The sequence below is a fragment of the Lethenteron reissneri genome, chromosome 46 (genome assembly GCF_015708825.2).
Source record: "Lethenteron reissneri isolate LAM-NWPU_2019-01 chromosome 46, ASM1570882v1, whole genome shotgun sequence".
Lineage (NCBI taxonomy): Eukaryota > Metazoa > Chordata > Hyperoartia > Petromyzontiformes > Petromyzontidae > Lethenteron > Lethenteron reissneri.
This window is the reverse complement of record NC_083824.1, coordinates 5597077-5619010: the sequence shown is the minus strand read 5'-3', so window position 1 is coordinate 5619010 and position 21934 is coordinate 5597077. Positions and strand designations below refer to the sequence as shown.

At 50.7% G+C, this 21934-nt stretch overlaps 1 protein-coding gene across 5 annotated transcripts in view; it reads left to right on the top strand.

Moving 5' to 3' along the window:
* Positions 1-21934, top strand: part of LOC133354296 (cartilage oligomeric matrix protein-like) — a 43654-nt gene that overhangs the window by 4043 nt on the left and 17677 nt on the right. For 2 of the 5 annotated variants that reach the window (XM_061571045.1, XM_061571049.1), the window contains exons 2-17: positions 1118-1321; positions 3205-3461; positions 7229-7258; positions 7970-8075; positions 8894-8917; positions 10030-10112; positions 11418-11469; positions 12195-12358; positions 13597-13737; positions 14613-14690; positions 15231-15383; positions 16220-16324; positions 16697-16804; positions 17377-17536; positions 18787-18905; positions 19765-19817. In XM_061571045.1, the coding sequence (XP_061427029.1) occupies positions 1118-1321; positions 3205-3461; positions 7229-7258; positions 7970-8075; positions 8894-8917; positions 10030-10112; positions 11418-11469; positions 12195-12358; positions 13597-13737; positions 14613-14690; positions 15231-15383; positions 16220-16324; positions 16697-16804; positions 17377-17536; positions 18787-18905; positions 19765-19817 (1837 nt within the window). The remainder of the gene's footprint in view (positions 1-1117; positions 1322-3204; positions 3462-7228; positions 7259-7969; positions 8076-8893; positions 8918-10029; positions 10113-11417; positions 11470-12194; positions 12359-13596; positions 13738-14612; positions 14691-15230; positions 15384-16219; positions 16325-16696; positions 16805-17376; positions 17537-18786; positions 18906-19764; positions 19818-21934) is intronic. The other 3 variants (XM_061571046.1, XM_061571048.1, XM_061571047.1) reach the window with 3 other exon arrangements.

The following is a 21934-nucleotide window of genomic DNA, read 5'->3' as shown; positions in this document are numbered from 1 at the left end:
AGGGCCTCTCCAGAGCTCCCTCGAGTGGAGGCCTCTTCAAGGAGCGGTGCCGTCATCGAGAAATGTCAGGGCTGCAACATTTCCTGCAACTCCCTTCCCGTGGGTGTGGAGGCGGTGCCATACCCTGGCTCGCCGGGAGAGGGCAGTACAGCGAGCGTATGGACTCCACCTGTTCCATCCGTGTGGGATCGAGTGTTTCCCCCTCGCACACGCTCCGGTTTCCTGCCACACGTAATTGGCTGATAGCACCTTAATATGTAGAGTACCGCAGATCTTGGACAATTGCTCACCGTGTAGCTGCTGCTTTGTCTGTGGTTCCTCCTCGTGCCTCTGAGTCGTTCTCTGTCTTTGTTGATGTTTTGCCGCCTTGCCCAAGCTTGCATTTTAGTGTTGCAAAATCGACAGGAATTTACGTACTTATGATATTTGTATTCATATACTTTATTTATATTTATTTTTCGTCACCTGCTTACCTTTTCTCCATTTAGCACTCCTATCGTTGTTGTTGTACCATTTGTTGTTGCAACTTGCTGACCCGTCCCAATTGGACATCTTTGAGAAAGACAAAATAGCTTCATAGCTCATTGGACTCCTCCGGTCGAAAGAAATCATTGCGATGAAGACTCTCACGCTTGTCCACGAGAGCGAGCGAAAGGCGCCGACTCGCTCGCACCTCCGATTAGCGCGGTTTAGCTTATGTACGGTGCAAAAGAAGTTCAGCTTACTTACGTACGTACACGCGTCATGCGTGTCGCACGTGGCCATTGCAGTCTCCTTATTTCGTATGGTATTTTTTTCTTAATGATCGTCATAAATGAATGCAAAGGTTCCTCATCCAGTCCAACGATGCGGTTGACGCGGTGTGGAGTTCAGCGACACCGCCAGGATGTGCAGGGATGGAGCATTCATCGGCGATGTGCTCGATGGTTTGGACGTCTCCACAGTCGCAGACGGGCGATTCTTTGATCTTCCATCTATGGAACGTGCACGCGCATCCGCCGTGCCGCGTTCGAGCGCGGTTCCGCGCGGCCCACAGTCGTCGCGGAAGAGAAAATCCCAAAATTTCCGCCGTCGGATCACGAGTGACGTTTTTTGTTTTGTTTTTGCCACGTCGCAGTGCTGGACGTGTTCTCCCTGGCCGACGGCAAGGCGGGCGAGGTGGCGGCCGACACGTTCCTGCGGGAGATGCGAGCGAAGGACGACGTCTACCTCCTCACCAACCTCAAGCTGTGGACGGCCACCAACGGCATGCTGGTGAGCGTCACGGGCAAGGACAACGCCAAGCTGCTCGAGGTCGTCCTCCTGGGCAAGGGCAACAAGGGTGAGGTCGTCGCACGGTTCGCGGTCACGGACGCGGTAGAAAGAACCTCCTACCCCCCCCCCCTGCCGCCAACCCACCCACGTAATTCTTTGGGGGCCGTCCATAAATGACGTCACGCACCTGGGGGGGAGGCGGGGTCAGACATTTGTGACGATGTGTGACGAAGGGGGGAGGGGGTTTGAGAAATGTGACGTCACATCAAAATGCGCAACTTTAAATAAATATAGACAACACGTTCTACTTAATTAAATGGGCTTTTTTTATAAATGTTTTCTCCTACAACATCAGAGTGCAGTGCCACATTAAATACGCACAAAATTGACAATAGTTTAAAGCGATTTGAAGCATGTTTTATATATTTTTTTGGGGGGGGGGCAGAGTTTTGTGACGTCATATTTGAGGGGGCGGTCTGACTTTTTGTGACGTCGTGTGATTAGGGGGGGGGGGTCAAAAATCGTCCAAAATCGTGTGACGTCATTTATGGACGGCCCCTTGCCCCGCACCTCCGATTAATAAATTAATCGATCAATTAATCGGAGGTGCGGGGGGGGGGGACAACAAACTGAACACAAGAAAGCAGTTCTGGAGTAATGGGCGTCCAATTTAGATGATTTAAAACGTTGCATTGCTCCCAGTGGCTTCCCAATATCAAATGGAAGAGCGTTCCAGACGGCCGCAGAAGTGCACCTGAAAGATTTATTCTGTTTTTAGTTTGTTGTCCTTCCCCACACCTACATAAGATAAAGATAAAGACCCCCCGTATAGCCTTAACAGACTGTAGGGGCAAGTGCTGTTAGCGAGCACCTATGAAGGCCGGAACGGTACACGAGGGGGTGGGTGGCCAGCACCACGCCCGACCGCCTTTGTCTCCTTAGTGGCGATATTTACACACCGCACCAGGTACTCATTTAAGGCTGAGTCGACCTAGGGAAGGCCCAGGACCGGTTCAGATAATCGTCACTGGTGTTGGCCGTGAGCGGGAATCGAACCCGGGTCGCCAGGATCATAGCGCAGCGCTAACCACTACACTACCGCTCCCCACCTACATACATACATACGTACATACCCACCCGTCTTATCCGCGGTGATATGGGGGGGGGGGGGAGAGGGGGGACTCAAAATCGCGGATCCTGTTATCTGCGAATCGTCCATCTGGCGCACTGGAAAAAAATCAGAGTTATGCATTGTTGGTAAAATATCAGATAACTGGAAGAAATAAGACCCGTGGATAAGAGTTTTTGCAGAGCCCACAGTTATCGCGGATAATAGGAGTCGCTGCTAATAGGGCCACGGATAAGGGTTCTCCTGTAATCTCTATCTGTTCCATCTTAATGGGATGTAGTATTGCCCCTTTCCCCACACGCATCTGCTTTCTGTGGGTGCTCTGCTTTTGCCCGACACATATAAATACTCATTAACCAGATGAAAACCTCCTGTTGGCGCTGGCTCGCCACCCGGCTGCCTTCCCCGCTTGTCTGGGGTGCCTCTGGGCATTACACATTGCAAAGCCTTGAGTGAGATGCAATCTGCATGAATGATGCTATACAGCAGTGTTCTTCTGGGGCCACTGGCGACTCTGGTGGCCTTTAGTGCGGCCCTTGACGTGCAGCCCCCCGACAATACACAAAGAGAGAAGACAACACACATCATCATCGTCGTCATCGTGCTGCTGTCAAACCCATTGTGTGGCGGTCCTCACACTGACGATGTCTTATCGGCGAAAGTAACATTCCTCCCACCTCGAAGACTACAGCGCTATGCTGTATACGACTACAACATTCGTATCATATGACCCACGCTTTGGGGTTCGTATCGGATCTTGACGCTCCCGTCCCTCCGTCGGTCTGTCCGTTCGCGTGTCCATTTGGGCCCCACCCTGGCAGTCCTCATGCGCTACATCAAGGCGGACCGGAGGCAGCACCTGGTGACTCTGAACAACGCGGCGCTGAGCGACGGCAAGACGCACTCGGTGATGCTACGGATGAGCGGCCTGCAGGGCGCCGCCGCCAATGTGCAGCTCTACGTGGACTGCGCCCTCGTCGACTCGGCCAAGGAGGTGCCGCCGCCCCTGGCCGGCCTGACCTTCGAGACGGGCAGCGCCGAGATGCGCACGGGCCAGCGGACCCTCTTCCGCACCCAGGTGAGCGAGGCGGCGTCGGTGTTTTGGGACGGGAAGGGAGGTGGCGCGGGTTGTTCGTGGCGTGAGGTGGAGCTGGGTGGGCCAGAGGACGGTGGCTGAAGCCCCCTTTTTTGGGTGATGTCCACGTTTCATTTTGGTTGACCTTTGGTGCTCAGATGACTCCCACTCCAGGGGCCGCACCCCTTCGCATCGCAGCAGCGGTCGGCGTCGGCATCGGCCATTGTCGGGAACGTTCTGTAAAGCTCACGAAGCATCAATGTTAGTGGCTGCGTGATGGCCTTTTGGGTTGCTATACGGGTGGCGCGGAAACCAAAGTGTACAGCACTTTATCCGAGGCCCACCGTGAAGACCGTGCCTGTGCCTTGCCCCAATGTGCCTGCCCCCCCCCCCCTCCCGAGCTGGCTGAAGGTAGGTGGGCCTCGTGCGTCGGGGATTGTACGATTGTTTTTTTGTAAACACGACATATAACAACGATAACAACAACAGCGACATCCTTCGCGATCATTCAGCTCTTCGTGCACGACCTGGACGTGGTCGTCGTACGGTCGCTTATGTCGCCTCAGCACTTTAGAGGCAGAGGTGGGACGGCGATAAATGAGTTGACGGTCAAAGACCCGAAGCTGTGTCCATCTTATTGTTGTCGTACGGCTGCTGATGTAGACGCAGAGCAACGACTACAATTTCACATTGAGGTCGGTCACGCCAGCATGACAACCGAGTCAAGAGCAGTAGCGGAGTAGCGCATCATCGACATCATCATCATCGCCGTCGTCATCATCATCATCATCGTCGTCGCTTTGATGTCTCCTTCGGAATTTGTGGATCTGGGCATTGCGTCGTTTCACGTCGTCACGGTCTGTTCTGGATGACCGGAGTGGCACCACTACCACTGGAGAGTTTTTTTTCAATTTTCCATTTGTGCATCATCAGGTATCCGCATCTACTTCCATGGTCTGTGTAGTGGATGATGCGGCTTAGGGTGGACCACGAGCTTCGTGGAAGATCAAACCCAAGGGGGATCTCCTGCGTTGGGTCTTTCACAACGAGCCGGTGTTTGCGAGTTTTTTTTTTTACTCCATTCAGCTCTCCAAGCTTCGTCGGGGGTTGATCTCGAAATTGTTTTAAGGTTTTGGGCAAGTGTCCAAAAGGGTCCTGGCGTGACTTCCAGCGACCACGAGGTCCTGATGAATGGGAAAGGCGACTGTTGTCACCTCGGGGGGTTGCAGCGTCGCAGTGAATGGGTGGGTGGGGTGGGGGTAGAGAGATTTGAGTGACGACGGCACGGGCAGCCAGAGTGTTGGGGTCGACTCGAGCGTTGTGTCCGTACTTAAACGCCGAGCGTCTGGAAGCCTGATGGAAGGCTCGCCAGGGCACAGCGTCCGCCCCTGCTTAGCCACCCGACCTGGCCACACCACTTCCACAACCACCATGGGTGGCCCTCGCGAGGAGGGAGGGTTCGATGTCCAGGCCGATGCACACCTGTCCATTTGTGAATGGAAAATTAAAGCAAGCCACAGTATAGTGCTATTGTGGACGTGCAAGCCAAACTCTGAACAACACACTACACCCACAGAGATGCAAAGAGACTCGTATAGATACGTGGAGGCCCAAGGAGATACATAGAACCACATTAAAGACAAGCTACAACGAAAACTACGGACCATATAGTCAACCAAAGCAGTGTGCGCTCCTGCAATGGAGGAGGCATAGCAAAAGGACACGAACTCTCTCCCAAAGCCCTGTTGTGGCAAACAGACCTCTACATTGGCATTTAGGTCCTGCCATATGCCAGAATAGAATATCCGGGCTGGCGAGGTCTGTGATGTGGCGCTATCATGCCCGGCAGGCTGAATGAGCGGTATTTAAGCAGCTCCTGTCATAGCTGTCAACCCCTTATCAGTGCCCTACCTTGTTGCAGGATAATTGAGACCTTATTGGTCTCCCCGTGCTCCTTATAAGTCTCAACGTTCATCCTACAAAGTCCCATCACAAGGGAGAAACACAAACAAAAACTAAAAATAATTTGCCCGTATTGAAACGGCTGTACGCCATATGGACCTGAAAACTCAATTTCCCTGTACAAGAATACGGAGTAAACTGTGTGGGTTGACACGGTATGTGTCCGCTGGTTAAGGAAGACGAAGAATTCAATCGTGGCTGTAGAGAAAGGCCTCTGGGCTTGTTCTGCTGCTGCTGTTGTTGGTAACAGCGGTGCAGGACAGAGGTCGCAATCGGGTACCCGATACCCGTACCCTACCCGATACCCGGGTACCCGTTTGCGACCCTGGTGCGGCCGGGTACGGGTACGGGTAGGCCGTGAGTCACTGGTGAGTAACCGTTTGTCACTCATTTCCCAACGTCTTGTCTCTTCTCACAATTCAAGTTCCTAGAATTAACCCACCCGCGCCTGCAACATGGCTTCATCCCAGAGGTCGCGATCGGGTACCCACTGCTGGTGACAAAACGCAGCCACTTATCTCTGAATGGCAGCAATACAACATTATTCATTACCGGAAGCCAAAAACATGTTTAGTTATTTTTTAACGCAGCCGTGTTATTTTATCAGGGGCATTTAGATCATAGGGTTAGGGTAGTCCAATCGGGCAAGTTTACGTAACTTTTTTATGAAGTAGCATGAGTAAAATATAAATGAATGTTAGACACAAAATCTATAAACATTGTCATTATTTCTGAATCAACCTGCATTTGCATCACACCCCCACGGATCGCCCGGAGGAACGTCGTAGACCACACTCTAAGAACTACAGTGTGCCGCAAATTGTCAACCAGGAGCAGTTTTAGAAAGTGATCTGGGATCTAAACGATGAGATAGGGATGCGGTCGAGAACACTTTGTAAAACTGAACTTGATCATGAAAAGCAACATAGCAATGTGCCTGAAGGAGAACAAACAATCAGTGTGGTATTATTGCCTGCTGTGATATCACACACGCGGACATCGATAATGGAAATATAATAAAATCAGAAAAAGGTTAAAGGAAGCGTGCAGAGGTGCATGCTTTTAATTACACTGAGATGTAGGTTGAGAAACACGTGGGATGAGAGAGCATAAGTTAGAGACATCATATTATCTGCTAAGTGAGTAGGCTTGGACAGGACATTATGTTAACCCTTTCCCATTCCGATGACGTACTCGTGCGTCATCGGTTTTTCTTCCGATTCTGTTCCGATGATGTCCGTGTACACGTAGGTACATGTACACGTGTACACGTAGGTACATGTACACGTGTACACGTAGGTACATGTACACGTCTACACGTTCGTACACGTACGTCATCGGAACGGAATTGAAAGAAAAAATAAAATGACTTTATCGGGTCGGAAGACGTACCGAGGCTCCTACAAGGAAATGTGGGAGGGCGTGTGGCACCGGTTTGGTGCCAGCTATCATAGAGCGTGGTCGTGTCCCTACAGTTGTCTACGGTGAGTACAATGTCTTTAAAAACAGCGGTGCTATATCTCTCTAAATTAAATTAACGCTAACCGCTTGTACGTTCCGAGATTCAGAGGTGAACAGGACAACCCAGCCTGCAACTTGCAGACCTCTTGGAACGGGAAAGGGTTAAAAGGGTTGATAACTGGCTGTCACCGCTCAACCACCACCAGTCATCATCCCTTTAGGAGGGAGCATATCTGGAAGATGGACCGTGATAGATGGTGATGGCTTGGTGAGGCCTTCATCCAACAGTGGATAGGTCATGATTATTGATGATGTCGAGAACCCTCTAAGTCAAGTCTCTTTTGCAGGGAAAACGTGGAGCGCAGATGCAAAAAAAAGTATGTTACAAAAAATATATTTAATTCCAGAAAATGACCGCAACAAAATTGCAAATGTAATCAAAAGCAACACAGGAATTTGTCAGAACAAATGCCATTACCAAAAGAATGCGTAATATTCGTAACATAATTTCGCTTACATGTATATGAGCTTTGTATTTTGAACATATATCTCAATAATAACTTGGAATTAAGTTGCGTACCTTTTTAAAATGCAATGTATATGGAGCATCTGTTGTGTATGTGAGCATGTTTGGTTTCGCTAAAATATTCACGTTTTTCTTAGCCAATGAAGGGAAAAATTAGTAAATGTATTTTCCCCAATTTTTCTATCACAATAGTACCGTTCGTATAATATCACGAGACGCAGTCTGCATTCGCATCTCTCAAAGAGCAGCGCCACCCTTCGTTTTAGAGAAGGGCCCACGGAAGTGGGTACCACAGACCTACCACTGACAACGCTTCGAGTGACCACAGTAGGGCTGTGGCACTCTTCCACCAACCCTGCCGTGCACAGTAGCGGTCGTCGCATAATGGTCAAATTGCCAGCTCAACGAGGCAGTGATGCCCGAGCCAACTTGGCAACCGGATAAAAAAAAAACGTGAAATCTCCGTACAGTCGTTAAATTTGAGCAAGGCCGCCGTCCGTACAAAAGTTTGCTGTCTCTTGTTGGGCGATCCGTCTCAAGGTTGTGGCTGCTCATCTATTAGCAGGGCTCGCTGAACGACCTGCGCTGGATTATGGGAGGATCCCTCGCCAAAGTGGGGCTCATGCAGGAGTGCGAGTTCCAGGACGATGACTCGGCACGCAACATCGGTAAGGAGCCCGCAATGACCCCACACGCCGCCGTCGCACGCGTGTACACGGGCGTATGACGACGACGATGATGATGTCGTCTCAAACGAACGACCACACCAATGTGTTGCCCGGTTGTACCGCGTGCTGTTCCGGCATGAAGTCCGACATTTATGCTCCAACCTTCTGCGAGCTTCTTAAAGAAACAAAACGTTCAGGAACGTGCCAAACAACACGCGGTACCGACTGAATGCACATCGGAGCGACGAGGGCGAAACGGCGAAAGCCTACGCAGTGAACGATTTCACAGCCAATACTCTTGCTGATTATATTGATCAATTATGGCATAGCTATCGGGTGTCCAGGCTGTGGCAATTTCACCAGGACCGCAGCGGCCAGAGGGGGCCCCAGGCACCGAGCTATGATGAGAGGGGGAACATTGCATAGGGGGCCCTAATTTCGTTCCTTGCACCAGGGCCCATACCAAACCACGCTACGCCACCGCAAGCTATGCACGCATGAAGCACACACACTCAGGTGTACCACGTGTAAAACAATGAGACGCTCCTTAAAGTAAGAAGCACACATCTGGTCATACACGCACGCGTAAAGACAAAGATCCCCCGTATAACCTTAACAGACTTTTGGAGGCAAGTGCTGTTAACGGGCACCCTATGAAGGCTGGCACGGCACACGACGTGGTGGCTAGGACTACATCGACACACACCGCGTGACAATAAAAGACACTGTTCGCAACCAGGTGAAAAGCACTAACAATCGAGCACGTGCTGTGAAATGACAGAGCCTGAGTTAACCGTTTTCTGTTTGATCTTTTACAGTGAATGGAGACACTGGAGCCATGGGTAAGGGGCACTCTTTTTGCAACCTGCTATCATCGTTCATTATTTACTACAGCCTCATCATCACCAACCACCACGATCTGGCTTCAGGGCACTCCCTTGGTCGATCATCTCTCTTGAGTGCCCGTGGTAGTGCCGTCCGTCACAACGCAGCCACACACAACACCGATGAAAGCTGGAGGTGAACAAGCAGGGCCGGATTTACGGTTCTTGTAGGCCCTAGGCACTTCTGTTTCGTAGGCCTTCAACTGCAACTTTCAACAGTTGCTGCTGCTGCCCCACGTTAGCACCGCCGCGGTCACTTCCGCTAGTTTCACGTGACACTTTGTCCAGCCGCTGGACAGATGACCTTACTGATATGTTCATTATTTAGTCTGTGACCTCATTCGATGGGAGCGTGCCCTGTGCCGCAGATTAAATGTTCAACCCTGTGCCTACTGTTGCTATATAAATATATTTATTCAAGAAGATATCTTGGTTAAATTGTTTTAATCATACGTCCACGCTCAACTAACGTTGGCTGTAATTGGCCACGGTCCCTTTTGTTATGGCAAGCATCGGGGCCACTTCCTGGAGATAAGGAGTTCTGCCATTACTAGTACATTTAATAAAAGCGTGTTTAAAAAAAGTTTATTTTAAATATTACTTATTAAATGGAGGCCACAGATTGTGCCACGGAGCTTTTAGCGGTAAACAAGGCACCGTATTTACCGGGTAACACTTCGCGCTATCTTTACCCTACCGGGTAATTCTTCCGAGCTACCTTTACCCTACCCTTTACCTTACCCCTTGGCATGTCGACACCTTTACACTTTACCTTTATCCTTTTACCCGGTAAAAAGGGTAAATTATCTTCCCTTAAATTTTGATTTAAAGCTTTCGTGACTGCAGGGATTCATATTCTTGGTTCTTTCGGTAAAAAAGTCACGTAGAAGGTAAATAATAAAATAATATAAATATAAAACAATAAAAATTCTCACGACGTTTCGACTTGCAACACAAGCAATCATCATCAGGTGTGAAATCCACAGCAAGAAAATTACCTTACCTTGCCGAGGCCTAGTCGAGTGCCAGCCAGGTGACTTTGCGCCAACCTGCCCCCTCCGCCCTTGCAGGAGACGTGTCCCGGCTGATGTTGCAGCAGATGACTCTGTTCACCGACGTCTTGAGAGAGCTCAGGGATGACATCCGGCAGCAGGTAAGCACCACGCGCGCGCATCATTTATCCACCTGTTTATCCGTAGCCTCTCTTTAGCCGTGAACGCACCACCGCCGAGGAAAGGCCTCATCCCCCCACCCCTCCCCAATCTCTTCCACTCTTCACGGTCTCTTGCCACCTCCATCCAATGCGCTCCTCCAAAATCGTGTACCGCATGTACGCGCGTCTGTTGAATTTCTTTCGCACAGCATGTAGCCGACCGTGCTCTTTGGAGGTGCGGGGAAGGACGCCAACACCAAACAACCTCGTCTCGCCGGCTCATTGTCTTCCTCTCTTTCTCTTCCCTCCATCGACATCCATTCTGCTTGTTAATCTCGCCCAAATGTCATCTGACGTTCGAGCGAGATGCCTTGCCCAGCTCTGTCAAGCAATCTTGTTACACTTTGTGAAATCGCATCTGTTCTCCCTGGCTTCCATTCTGAAAGTATTATTTTGTATCGGTGTTAAAAATCCTCCTTTCTAATGCTCTTTGACGAACTTCTGACTTTATTACTTCTTCTTTATTTAGGGGCCAGGTTGTATGGCACCGTAGGCCATTACTGGTCAGACAAGATTATATCCGTGTCCTTTTCTAACACTGGGGGTTATAAAGGCACTGCTGAATGCTCGCGCGATGTCCCAGTCACACAGCCTGGAGTACATAGCCACATGATTTGAGCTGTTCGTTTCTTGCATACAAATTAGTTTTTTGCGTTATTTTACTTGTTATTATCACGTGACAAACATCAGTACTAGAGAAACTCGAGTACTTTCCATACACACACACACACACACGTGTCTGTCTTGTATGTGTGTGTATATGGACAGCAGTTATGGGGGACGGCAATATAGTTATTGCGCTGCACAACGAAACCGGCGACCCGGGTTCGATTCCCGCTCACGACCAATAACAAGGGTGAAGGTTCGAACCGATCCTAAACCTCCCCCAATGTCGACTCATCCTCAAATGAGACGCTGGTGCAGTTTATAAACATCAACATTGTGGAGACAAAAGCTGCTGGGCATGGCGTTGGCCACTCACCCCCTCGTGTGCTGCTGAGCCCTGCCTTCTTAGGTGTTCGCTAACCACACCTGACCCAACAATCTGTTAAAGACTATCCAAGGGATCTTTGTATTTGTTTCTGGAATAATGGCGCTGCGGTTAGCGCAGTGCACTATGAACCGTTGTGTTATAGAACTGGGAGAGATGATGACAGCTTGGAATGATAATGGCTGACGACGATGATGATGTTGACCCAGGCATATCATCTTATATTCGTGACTTTGTACGCTTCTCTTTTTCAGGTGAAAGAAACATCGATGCTCCGAAACGCGGTTCTGGAGTGCCAAGCCTGTGGTACGAGCGTGTCTGTATGAACATTTCCCCCTTGTCACGTGGCGAGATTAGCTAAAGACAAAGCCACAGAGGCTCCCCCCGCTCAACCGAGCTCCAAGGCGGCGCTCATCCCAGTTGGTGGCCCTTGAGCCAGCGGTGGAAATTTCCACGTCACTAGGGCAGGAACCAGCCTCCTCCCGCTTGCGGGGCAGGTGGACAGAGCCGATGCGTCAATGTGTTCAACCCCCAATTGGAGAGCGTCAATAACAAAACACACACGAAAAGTGGTGAACTAAACTTGGGGCACGCGTGGCATCACTGCCGGTGCTGGATCGTCTCGATCGCGAGTTGTCGTGCCACAATCGGGAGATCCGAATGGATACTACGTCTCGTGATACGGTACTAACAAACGCGATTGCGATAACATTTGGGAAAAATACATTGCGAAGTATTTCTTCCTTGATCGGCTGAGAAAAACGTGCACATTTTAAAAACCAAACATGCTCACAAGCACGGCACGTGTTCCATACACATTGCATTTGAAAAGGGACGCAACTCAATGCCAACTTATCAGACGGACAGGGCAGACAGGGCTATGGCACAATAGCCCTGTAACACAACAGCTTACGTTGCATTATAGCCCCTCTCTTGGAAAGCGTTAAAAGGGCGGCCTGCGTTTGGGCCACGCGGCGTCACACCGCTCCGGACGACTTCCCCATCCCCCCACCACCCCCCCCCCCCCCCAGGCTTTGACGACGGCCCCCGCGTGCTGCCCCCCAAGAAGCCGGGCTGCGACCCCAACCCGTGCTCCGTGGGCGTCGAGTGCAAGGAGACGGCCGAGGGGTTCGAGTGCGGCCAGTGCCCCGACGGCTTCATCGGCAACGGGACGCACTGCGACGACATCGACGAGGTGAGGCGGGGCTCGTGCCTGGGGGCCCACCGCAGGAGGAGGAGGGCCCGGTGGGTCTGCACTCGCCGGATGAAGCGGACCTCCGCAGGAGGTCGTCGCATCGAGCCTGGGTTCCGGGCCGCGATTTACGCGCACCGCCGTCGGGGAGTGTTCGCGCAGCGCATGGCCAGCTACACGTGGCGCGAGAAGAGGAATAGAGGAACGAGGCAATCGCGCGGAGAGGGCGGCCGGAGACGATGGGCGAGAGGAGGGAGACGACATCGGCGATGGGGTGGAGACCGAGAGAAGGGAAGAGAAGCGTGGCAACCGATCGGAATCAGAATCTTTTATTCACACTGGAGGAATTCGATGAGCTTTGAAGCTATTTTTCAGTAAGCGCACGTCAGAAAGTTATAAACGATGCAAAGTGTAGGAAAGGTAAGCAAATCGCTACAAACATTTATGGAATAACATCGCATGTCCACAGTCCTTATTCACTTGCATCACAGTGAACCTGTACGCTGCAGAGGCTCCACCTTTTAGGGCCCACAGGTTATGGTCTTTTCCACCGTCACTAAAAGTCATCGGGGAAATGCGTAGGTCCCGTGGCCCCACGCAAAATGGAAGGATTTGTTACGCACGAAAATTGCGTGACACGACATCCTGCGTCTTCCGAACGATGGCAGCAGCGGGAGGAGATCACAGAGTTCAGAGGCCGCTACTTGGACACGAGTAACTGTGGAACGGAAAGAATGCAAGATAATGTGTGAGGCCTATGGGATTGCACATAGCAACATAGCCCCCGACTGCGAAACTACTGCAGATAGTGTGCAACGTAGGGCCTTCCTCCGTGATAGAATTGCGCTTCAAGAATGGCGCGAATACGAAATGTACCGTGTAATTTTTTATCGTGAGAGGTGGTGGTTGCTTTGGGGGGCACATGATCCAGAGGTTTATTGGCCATGGCTGATGATGATCCATGTATGTATGTATGTTGAACTTATTTCGCACTGTACGTAATCAACTGTGCTAATCGGAGGAAGAGCATTCCAGACGGCCGCAGAAGCGCATCTGAAAGCGCGCAATGCGGTGACCGTCTTTGTTCGATGGCGAGCCAAAAGCCGCCGCTGCGAGGATGACCAGAGGTCACGTGATGATGGTTTGTGGTCCTCAGAAAGGTTCGTTTGTGGCGAGCACTTTGTGTGTACTGAGGCGATGACATCCGTCGTCCGTGTCGACCCGCTGTGTGCGATGACCAGTGCAAGGTGTCGAACCCGTGCTTCCGAGGCTCCCGATGCCTCAACTCGGCGCCCGGCTTCATGTGCGAGCCGTGCCCGCCCGGCTTCACGGGCGAACTCGTGCAGGGCATCGGCCTGCAGCAGGCCACCGCCAGGAAGCAGGTGAGCGGGGCGGCACCACCGCGGTTGTCGACCCCGGCCCGGGGTGTGGCCTGCGAGCTTTTCGGGGTCCCCGGTGCGCAGGCTGCGTCGTAGACACCGTGCAGGAGAAACGTGGAATGCGAGCAGGGAACGTCAGCGCCACGTCACGGCGAGGAAACACACTCATACGCAACGTGAAACACGTGCCTTACTAACACGAAACACGCCGGTACACAACATGAAACGAATGCCTTTAATGAGCTTTTAATTTCATTTTATATATATATACACGCAAAGCCACATGTACACCTGTTGGTGAGGCGTAATGGTTTAGCACACCGGACTTGCAATCCAGAAGTCGCCAGTCTGATCTCCCAAGCGTGGCAGATGAAACAATGGAAGAGCAGGTTTCTCAAATCCCCCCAACCCCACCCTTGCCTACCCAGCAACATAAACAGGTACAGCAGTCAACAACCAGAAGGTCACGTGTGGTGGGGTCAAGTGTGGGTAACCGTACTCCCACCTCTTTTCGTTTCGCGTATTTAGTTTTTGTCCTGCCCCCCGCGCCTCCGATTCGCACGGTTAGCTACGCACGGTGCGAAAGAAGTTCAACACACAGACAGACATACATGAAGACGTCTGGCTAGCGTGGAAGAGTAGGCCAATGTACCCTCTAGTTGGGCCCTCAAGAGTTCCCCCCCCCCCCACTTGGTGGAGGCCCTTACAGGCTGCTCCTTTTGACCTAATATCTGTGGACGTAATAGGGCAGCTTTGATTATAATGAATTAAAGACCACCTGGGCGCGCAGCTTGAGAAATGCGCTTCCAGATGCAAACGGCGCCCAAATTTTTCCGAGGTCTCAATGTTGGACAATGCTTTGTTACCCGCTGCTGCAGGTGTGCAGCGACATTAACGAGTGTGAAGACGGGAAGGACGGCGGCTGCACGGCTCACTCCGTCTGCATCAACTCAGTGGTAAGGTGGTCGCCCCTCTCCAGCGCCGCGGTGGCTAGGAGATGTTAACGACCTCGCCTGGTCTACAGGAGGTCGTGGGTTCAATCACGACCCTGACGCCTGCTGCTGCTGCGGTGTCTCTCTCTCGCCGTGGCGGTTTTTCCCTCCACGTTTATAATTATCAACATCACGTGTTTAAGTTTCCACATGATAAGCCACTCTGTTGAGCTATCATTTGCGGTCAGGTCACGTCTGAAAAAAAGCTCTGTGGCTCAGTGGGCCTTACCTGGTAAAATAAAAAATAGTTTAGTTAGTTGTTTGCACGGTCGTGTAAGGTGGGGGTAAAGCGTGGGTGCTTCCACCTCTTCAAAGACTTCTGGCCACTGTGGAAGACTAGGAAATATTACCCTCTACGCTGATGAGAGTGGTGGTAAAATAAAAATAAACAGTCGAGTAGTTTTAGTTCATAGTTTACGTGCGCGGTCCGGCGACGCACGGCCTCTCGGCACTTTGAGCCGTGGAACCCTTTCGATGGCGATCTGCGCGCCTCCATCGTCCTAGGGCTCGTTCCGGTGTGGGCCGTGCAAGGACGGCTACGTGGGGAACCAGACGGTGGGATGCAAGCCCACGCGGGCCTGCCCCAACGGCATCAAGAACCCCTGCAACATCAACGCCCACTGCATCGTGGAGCGCGACGGGGAGATCACCTGCGTGGTACCACCTGCTGCCTGACCAGTGCCAGATTAAGCTAGTGCGGGGCCTGTAGCAAATGTTATAAAGGGGCCCTAAATAAAAAAAACATAAATATTAAAACACACATTTTTAACTTGCTAACCTTAAACACCCAGTCGTTCATAAAAGTTGAAGGTGGTATAGTACTATTGTAATAGAGCAAGTGCAGAATCACTGAACCGTAATTGATAGCTTGAAATCATTTAGCACGGGGCCCTTGAAAGTGCGGGCCCGTAGCATCTGTAGCTACTTTTTCTACCAGGATAATCTGCCACTGTGCCTGACCCACAGCATCCACCGCAGCGCCACGAACCCTTGGGCCGTTTTATCCAATAGGCCACAGGAGGCACCGTGCCTCGGGCTTGCGAAAACTGAAGGGCCTACGGGAAAAAAAACATTTGACCATGTTTTTTTTTTGCATGATTAGAAATGTAAGCAAGATGTCATCTTGCATAAACATATTTTCTATAGCAATGATAGGCACAGTGCATATATACAAAGAGGCAGAGTCATGCCAATGACAATCGGTTGTTGTTTTGATAATGTGAGAGAATTTAACTTTTCGCTATGTTTTCATTGAAAAATTATCAAGATTTTCTTCAAATGGTGTTTTTCGCACAATCTCATTCGCAATAGAGAGTAAGTAACATAGTGAAGCAGTGCCAACTGTATGAAGTTATCACTGAAGGCCTACGAAACAGAAGTGCCTATGGCCGACAAGAACCTTCATCTGGCCCTGCCACGACCGCCCTCATCTATGACCTCCCAGGGATTCCGAGTCTCGTGCGTTTTGTTTAACGCTCCCCCGTCTCCCGCAGTGCAACGTAGGCTGGGCGGGCGACGGCTTCATGTGCGGCCCGGACACGGACATCGACGGAGTTCCTGACGAAAGACTCCAGTGCAGGGACGTCAACTGCAGGAAGGTGAGGTTCAGCCGACGACCCCTCTCACTCCCGCCCCCTCCGTGTTCCTTCACCGTCCCCTCTCACCTCGCGTCTCCGCGTGCTGACGGTGCGTCCCAAGTATTCCGCCGAGGCTGGCGGCACTTTGTTGGTGGCATGAGCGCCTGTATTTCACAGCGTGTGCTGTCCGCTCGGCCTCAAACGAGTACCTGGCGCGGTGTGTAAACATCGCCGCTGTGGTTGTTGGCCACCCACCCCCTCGTGCGCCGTGCTGGCCTTCATAGGCGCTGCTTGCTAACCGCAACAGTCTGTTCAGGCTATACGGGGGCAGGGGGGATCTTTGTCTTTGTGATGTGTTTGTACGTAGCAGCTTCTCCCCGTCTGCTCTTGCAGGACAACTGCAAATTCACTCCCAACTCTGGGCAAGAGGATGTGGACAACGACGGGATTGGGGATCAGTGCGACGAAGACGCCGATGGAGATGGCATTTTCAACTTGGAGGTTCGGGTCCTTCTCTTTGTAACAAATCGCCGTGAGGTTGGCGGAGAAGGTCGCCAAGGATGTTATGAATGAGACGTGGGGGTCCAGATTCGCAACAAACAACATGCAGCTAATGTACACAGAGCTCTTGTCTGCTGTGGCAGAAGATGTTCCATCAAGGTTGGCCAACAACCACCACCTCTAACATTTCCATACACCACCATCATTACCACCATCACAATCACACTACCAACACGCCATCATTACCACCATCACCAACGCAACTACCACCAACACAACCAAGACCACCTCACCAACACCACCATCGCGACCGGTCACCACAACCATCCTACCGTCATCAACGTCAACGATAACCTCACGATCACATCGCCGACGCGTCGGCTTAACAGGCGTCCCGTCCGTTGCTCTATGTGGGCCCCCTAAGAGTTTGGGGCGACGCAGGGAGTACCTAGCGCAACGGGCAAAACCAAAACCAAACCGACCGTGAAGAGTTTCCACTTGCGGCGTGAGACTCACGTCATCGCCGGGGACTCCTGTCTTGTCGTCCCGCCCGCGTGCGCGCAAAAAATTAGGACAACTGCCGGCTGGTGCCGAACAAGCAGCAGAAGAACTCGGACGAGGACGTGTACGGGGACGCCTGCGACAACTGCATGACGCTGGCCAACAACGACCAGAGGGACACGGACAGCGACGGGGAGGGCGACTTCTGCGACAACGACATGGACGGAGACGGTGATGGCCTCGCTTGACGCGCCGTCACGCTCGCGCAGACATGCGGAGGGAGCGCCGGCTCCCATCGTGCGCCGAACGATTATTCGATCCTGCAAGATCTGACACCGTGTCCGTCCGGTGCTCGCTGAGCTGCCATTGACTTCCAGTTGCCGAGCAAATATGTTTTAAGGTCGCACTCATTACACACAAAGTGCTTGGTACAAATTAACCACAATACCTCGCTGATCTCGTTTAAGCAGCATAAACTATCATCACGCGAATTTCGGTCATCCTCGCGGCAGCGGCTTGTGGCTTACCATGGAGCAAAGACGGCCACCGCATTGGCACGTTCTGTTTACGTGACAACCCTTACTAGTTGGCTGTGTCGGGTGATGGTGGGTTTTAACGACACATTTATATATTTTCGTGATCTAACCCAAAAAACCTCTATTATGGACGGAGATTATTTACGTACCGCCCTCTCCTGGCAAGCAAGGGTGTTGCACACAAAAGTAATGAAAACGACAAATGAGAGATCGGTAAAAACCATAACGGTCGCAACAGAGAATTGTGTCAATTTATTATGAGTGCAAGAGGAGAGGAGCAGATGGGTGGGTGGTGGGGGCAGGTGGGGACATTTACCGTGGACCTAACATCCAGGAGGGGGGATGGCTCAGAAAAGGCCGAGAGGGCCTCAAAAGGGGGCCTCACCTACCATTTTGGCCCAGGCCTCCAAAAAAAAGTTTCGGTGGCCGTGCAATCCATCGAGTCGCTGGAGGGGGGGGGGGGGTGACTCATTACGCGTGCGCTCGAGGACCGAGCCGCCCCTCGGCCACCCCAGAGGAATCATATTCTTAGGTTTTTTCGGTAAGGTCACGTAGGTACAAAATTAAAATTAATAAAAGTAAAATAAAAATCACGACGTTTCGGAGGCAACACAAGCTTTCGTCTTCAGGTGGAACCGTCACAGCACGATAGCTGTATCAGGTGGGGACATTTACCGTATAAAGTGATACAGCTATCGTGCTGTGACGGTTCCTCCTGAAGACGAAAGCTTGTGTTGCCTCCGAAACGTCGTGATTTTTCTTTTATTTTACTTTTATTAATTTTAATTTTTTACCTACGTGACCTTACCGAAAAAACCTAAGAATATGAATCCTTGCAGTCACGAAAGCTTCAAATCTAGAACCCCAGAGGAAGTCTGCTGCTCCTCCAGCGGCGTGAGCGTTGGGCCCCTCAGAGCGGCGTTTGACGATGGGCGTCTCATGCAGGGATCGCCAACATCCTGGACAACTGCCCGCGGGTGCCGAACCCGAGGCAGGCGGACAGGGACTCGGACGGCGTGGGCGACGCGTGCGACAGCTGTCCTGAGATCAGCAACCCCTCCCAGGTGCGAGCCTCCGGATGCCCGAGTGAGCGAGTCTTCTTTCTTACTCTCGTGTGGCTGGTGTAGTAGATGCAGAGCGACGGCTACAATTTGACATCCAGGTTGGTCAAGCGCAGATAACCGCGTCGGGAGCAGCGGAGCGCATCGCTCTAACGTCTGTGCAGCGAGTGGCGGGTGGCCTAACTGTAGCGGTGAGCGGTGGTGGACCAACTACGTGTGCACGTTGGACTTGATACTCTTTGGTTTTTTCGGTAAAGTCACGTAGGTAAAAAATAAATGAAATAAATGAAAACAACTAAATCATTTATTTCATTTATTTTTTACCTACGTGACTTTACCGAAAAAAACAAAGAGTATGAATCATTGCAGTCACGAAAACTTCAAATCTAGATTTACGTTGGACTTCTTTCGCACTGTACGTAGCCAACCGTGCTCACTGGAGGTGCGGGGGAAGGACAACAAACTAGACACAAACTACGGGGCTGAGTTCATGGGGGTGGACTGACTACAGGGAGGCGTGAGCGATGGACTAAATGAGCGAGTGAGTAGCGGACTAACTGAACGTGTGGTGGTGGAAAAAGTACCGGGACGAGTCGTGGTGGTCTGAGCGAATGAGTGCTGGACTGAATATGTGCGGGGCGGACTACCCGAGTGCGTGGTGTGGTGGAGGTGGACGCACGACGGGAACGACTGAGTGGTGATGGACTAACTGCAGGTCAACTGTGCACAGTCCAACAAGCCACAGCGACTGAGAAGCGCATAGGGAGGCGCTAGCAAGCGTGGTAAATGATTACAGTTACGCAATCACGCTGTGTCTGGTTGTTGTAGTCTAACATTGTTGTGTTGACTCTTTTTGTTTCAGTCTGACATTGACAACGATCTGGTCGGTGACACATGTGACACCAACGTGGACAGGTAAAGATTTGTCTGAATTGTTAATTGTTAACCCTCTCCCGTTCCGAGACGTCTGAAAATTGCAGGGTGAGCGGCCCGTTTACCGGTGAATCTCGGCTCAGCGTTAACTTTATTTAGAGAGGTGTAGCGCCATTGTTTTTAAAGACATTGCACTCACCGCAGATAATTGTAGAGAACCGACCGCACTCTGCAATAGCTGGTGGAAAACTGTGCTACAGGCCCACCCGTATGACCTTGTGGGAGCCTCGGTACCGATAAAGTTATTCTATTTCTTCTTCCAGTTCCATTTCTATGACGTACACGTACATCATCGGAACGGGAAGGGGTTAACGTTTTTACGCGAACCACTCTACCGTCAAATCCTTTTTTTCCCCGATGAGGAAAGAGGGGGCAATGGAGACAAAGACTTTGATTTGTGATTGACACCTCGGGCAGGATGCAAAAAATCCAGCGCTTCACAAGGAGTAAAGTACAAAAGTGCACAGTACCAGAACATTCTAATCTCGCGTAAAGATATACAATTCAAGCTGGTACAGAAAAAACTGAATACACTTCAACCGTTTAAAAGAATTAAAACAAAATAGTAACAACAGATTGAAATTATTTTCACTATGATTGTCTGGCACTGAGATGGAGTGATGTAAATTTGTGTTGAAATCATCTAGTGTGCAGCAGGTGCCATGTGGGATTGTAAGGTAACATGTTGAGGGTTTTGGAAGACTTTATTCCAGCAGTGGATAGATTATGGCTGCTGATGATTATAGCTGATGCTGCGGCTGCTGATGATGGTAATGTTCATGGCTGACAACGCCGTGATTCGAGTCCTCGACTCACAATACGAAAGTTGCAATTTCACAATCGCAGTCGAAAGTCGAACCAGCTCATCATCGTTCAATCAGGGTCGATACAATCAATACCACAATGTGAGAAGTCGGGCACGGTCTCACCCCTTGGTTCAGGGCTGCCAGTGGAGGTGACCGCTACCCCCTGATCATTTGAGCAGGGAGACGATTTGGCTGAAGCTTTAATCTGGTGTATCGATGAGACTTTCTCTTGGCAAGGGGTGTGAGAGCAGCATTTAATCATCACATCAGTTAGGTCTCTCGTGCGTTATCCAGTTGAACCGCTACAACTGGGAAAGGAAAAAATACATCATAGAGCTAATTATTTGCATGACGTCTGACGTTTCGCTCCACGTTGCTGGGAGCTTCTTCAGGATTTATTTTTTTGTTGCACAAAGCTCCCAGCCCGCTGAGCGAAACGTCGGACATCGTGCCAAACCGACACGTAGCGGCGCGACCCGAAATCACACCGGGGAGCCACGCACGGCGACACAACCGCGAAAACCTACACAGTCGTAACTGCCATCAGTTATTACCGCCCATTAAACGCAACCAACGCTTATGGATCAATAAGAAATAAATTATACTATTGTAAAAAAAAACAAGATGTTGCATGACGACACCCCTATTATGTTAAACGCATTAATTTATAAATCTTGAAACTGTGCAGACGTTAAATAGTTTTTTTTATTGTTATCTACCAGCAGGTGACGTTAGCTGTCCACTTTACCAATAAAATGCACTTCAAGCCCGGGTTTCCACCTCTCCTGAGTTTGGCCTGGCCAACCCAGGAATTAACATCTGTCTTTAGGGGGGCAGGGATAGATTTGTACCGAACTCTGGTGGCGGCAATGTGTTGGAACGTTATTGCAGCACACTGAACGGTATTGATCGTCCTTAGGCTTACTGTGCTGACCCCTTTCAACAGGCTGGGCAGCATCGCGTTGCGGTAGCTGTGCTGATATTTCAAACTGTAGTGATCGCGGGAGCTAAGTGATCCGTAGGTAACAAAAAAATTCACCCGTAAAAACAAAGTTTTTCACTATAAATCCTTTATATGCGTGGCATCGGTTTTATTTTATTATTCATTTCTGTTTTTCTTGAGTAAGAGTTTCATTTTTATCACATTGGTATTTTAAATTAAGTATGAAAAGAATAATTTCCTAAAAAGTTGAAAATTTTGGGGAAAAAAATTTCACGAAAATAAATTGTCACGCACAACGAGTCTGTGTGCAAAATGTCAGCTCGATTGGATCACGGGAAGTGGGTTAAAAC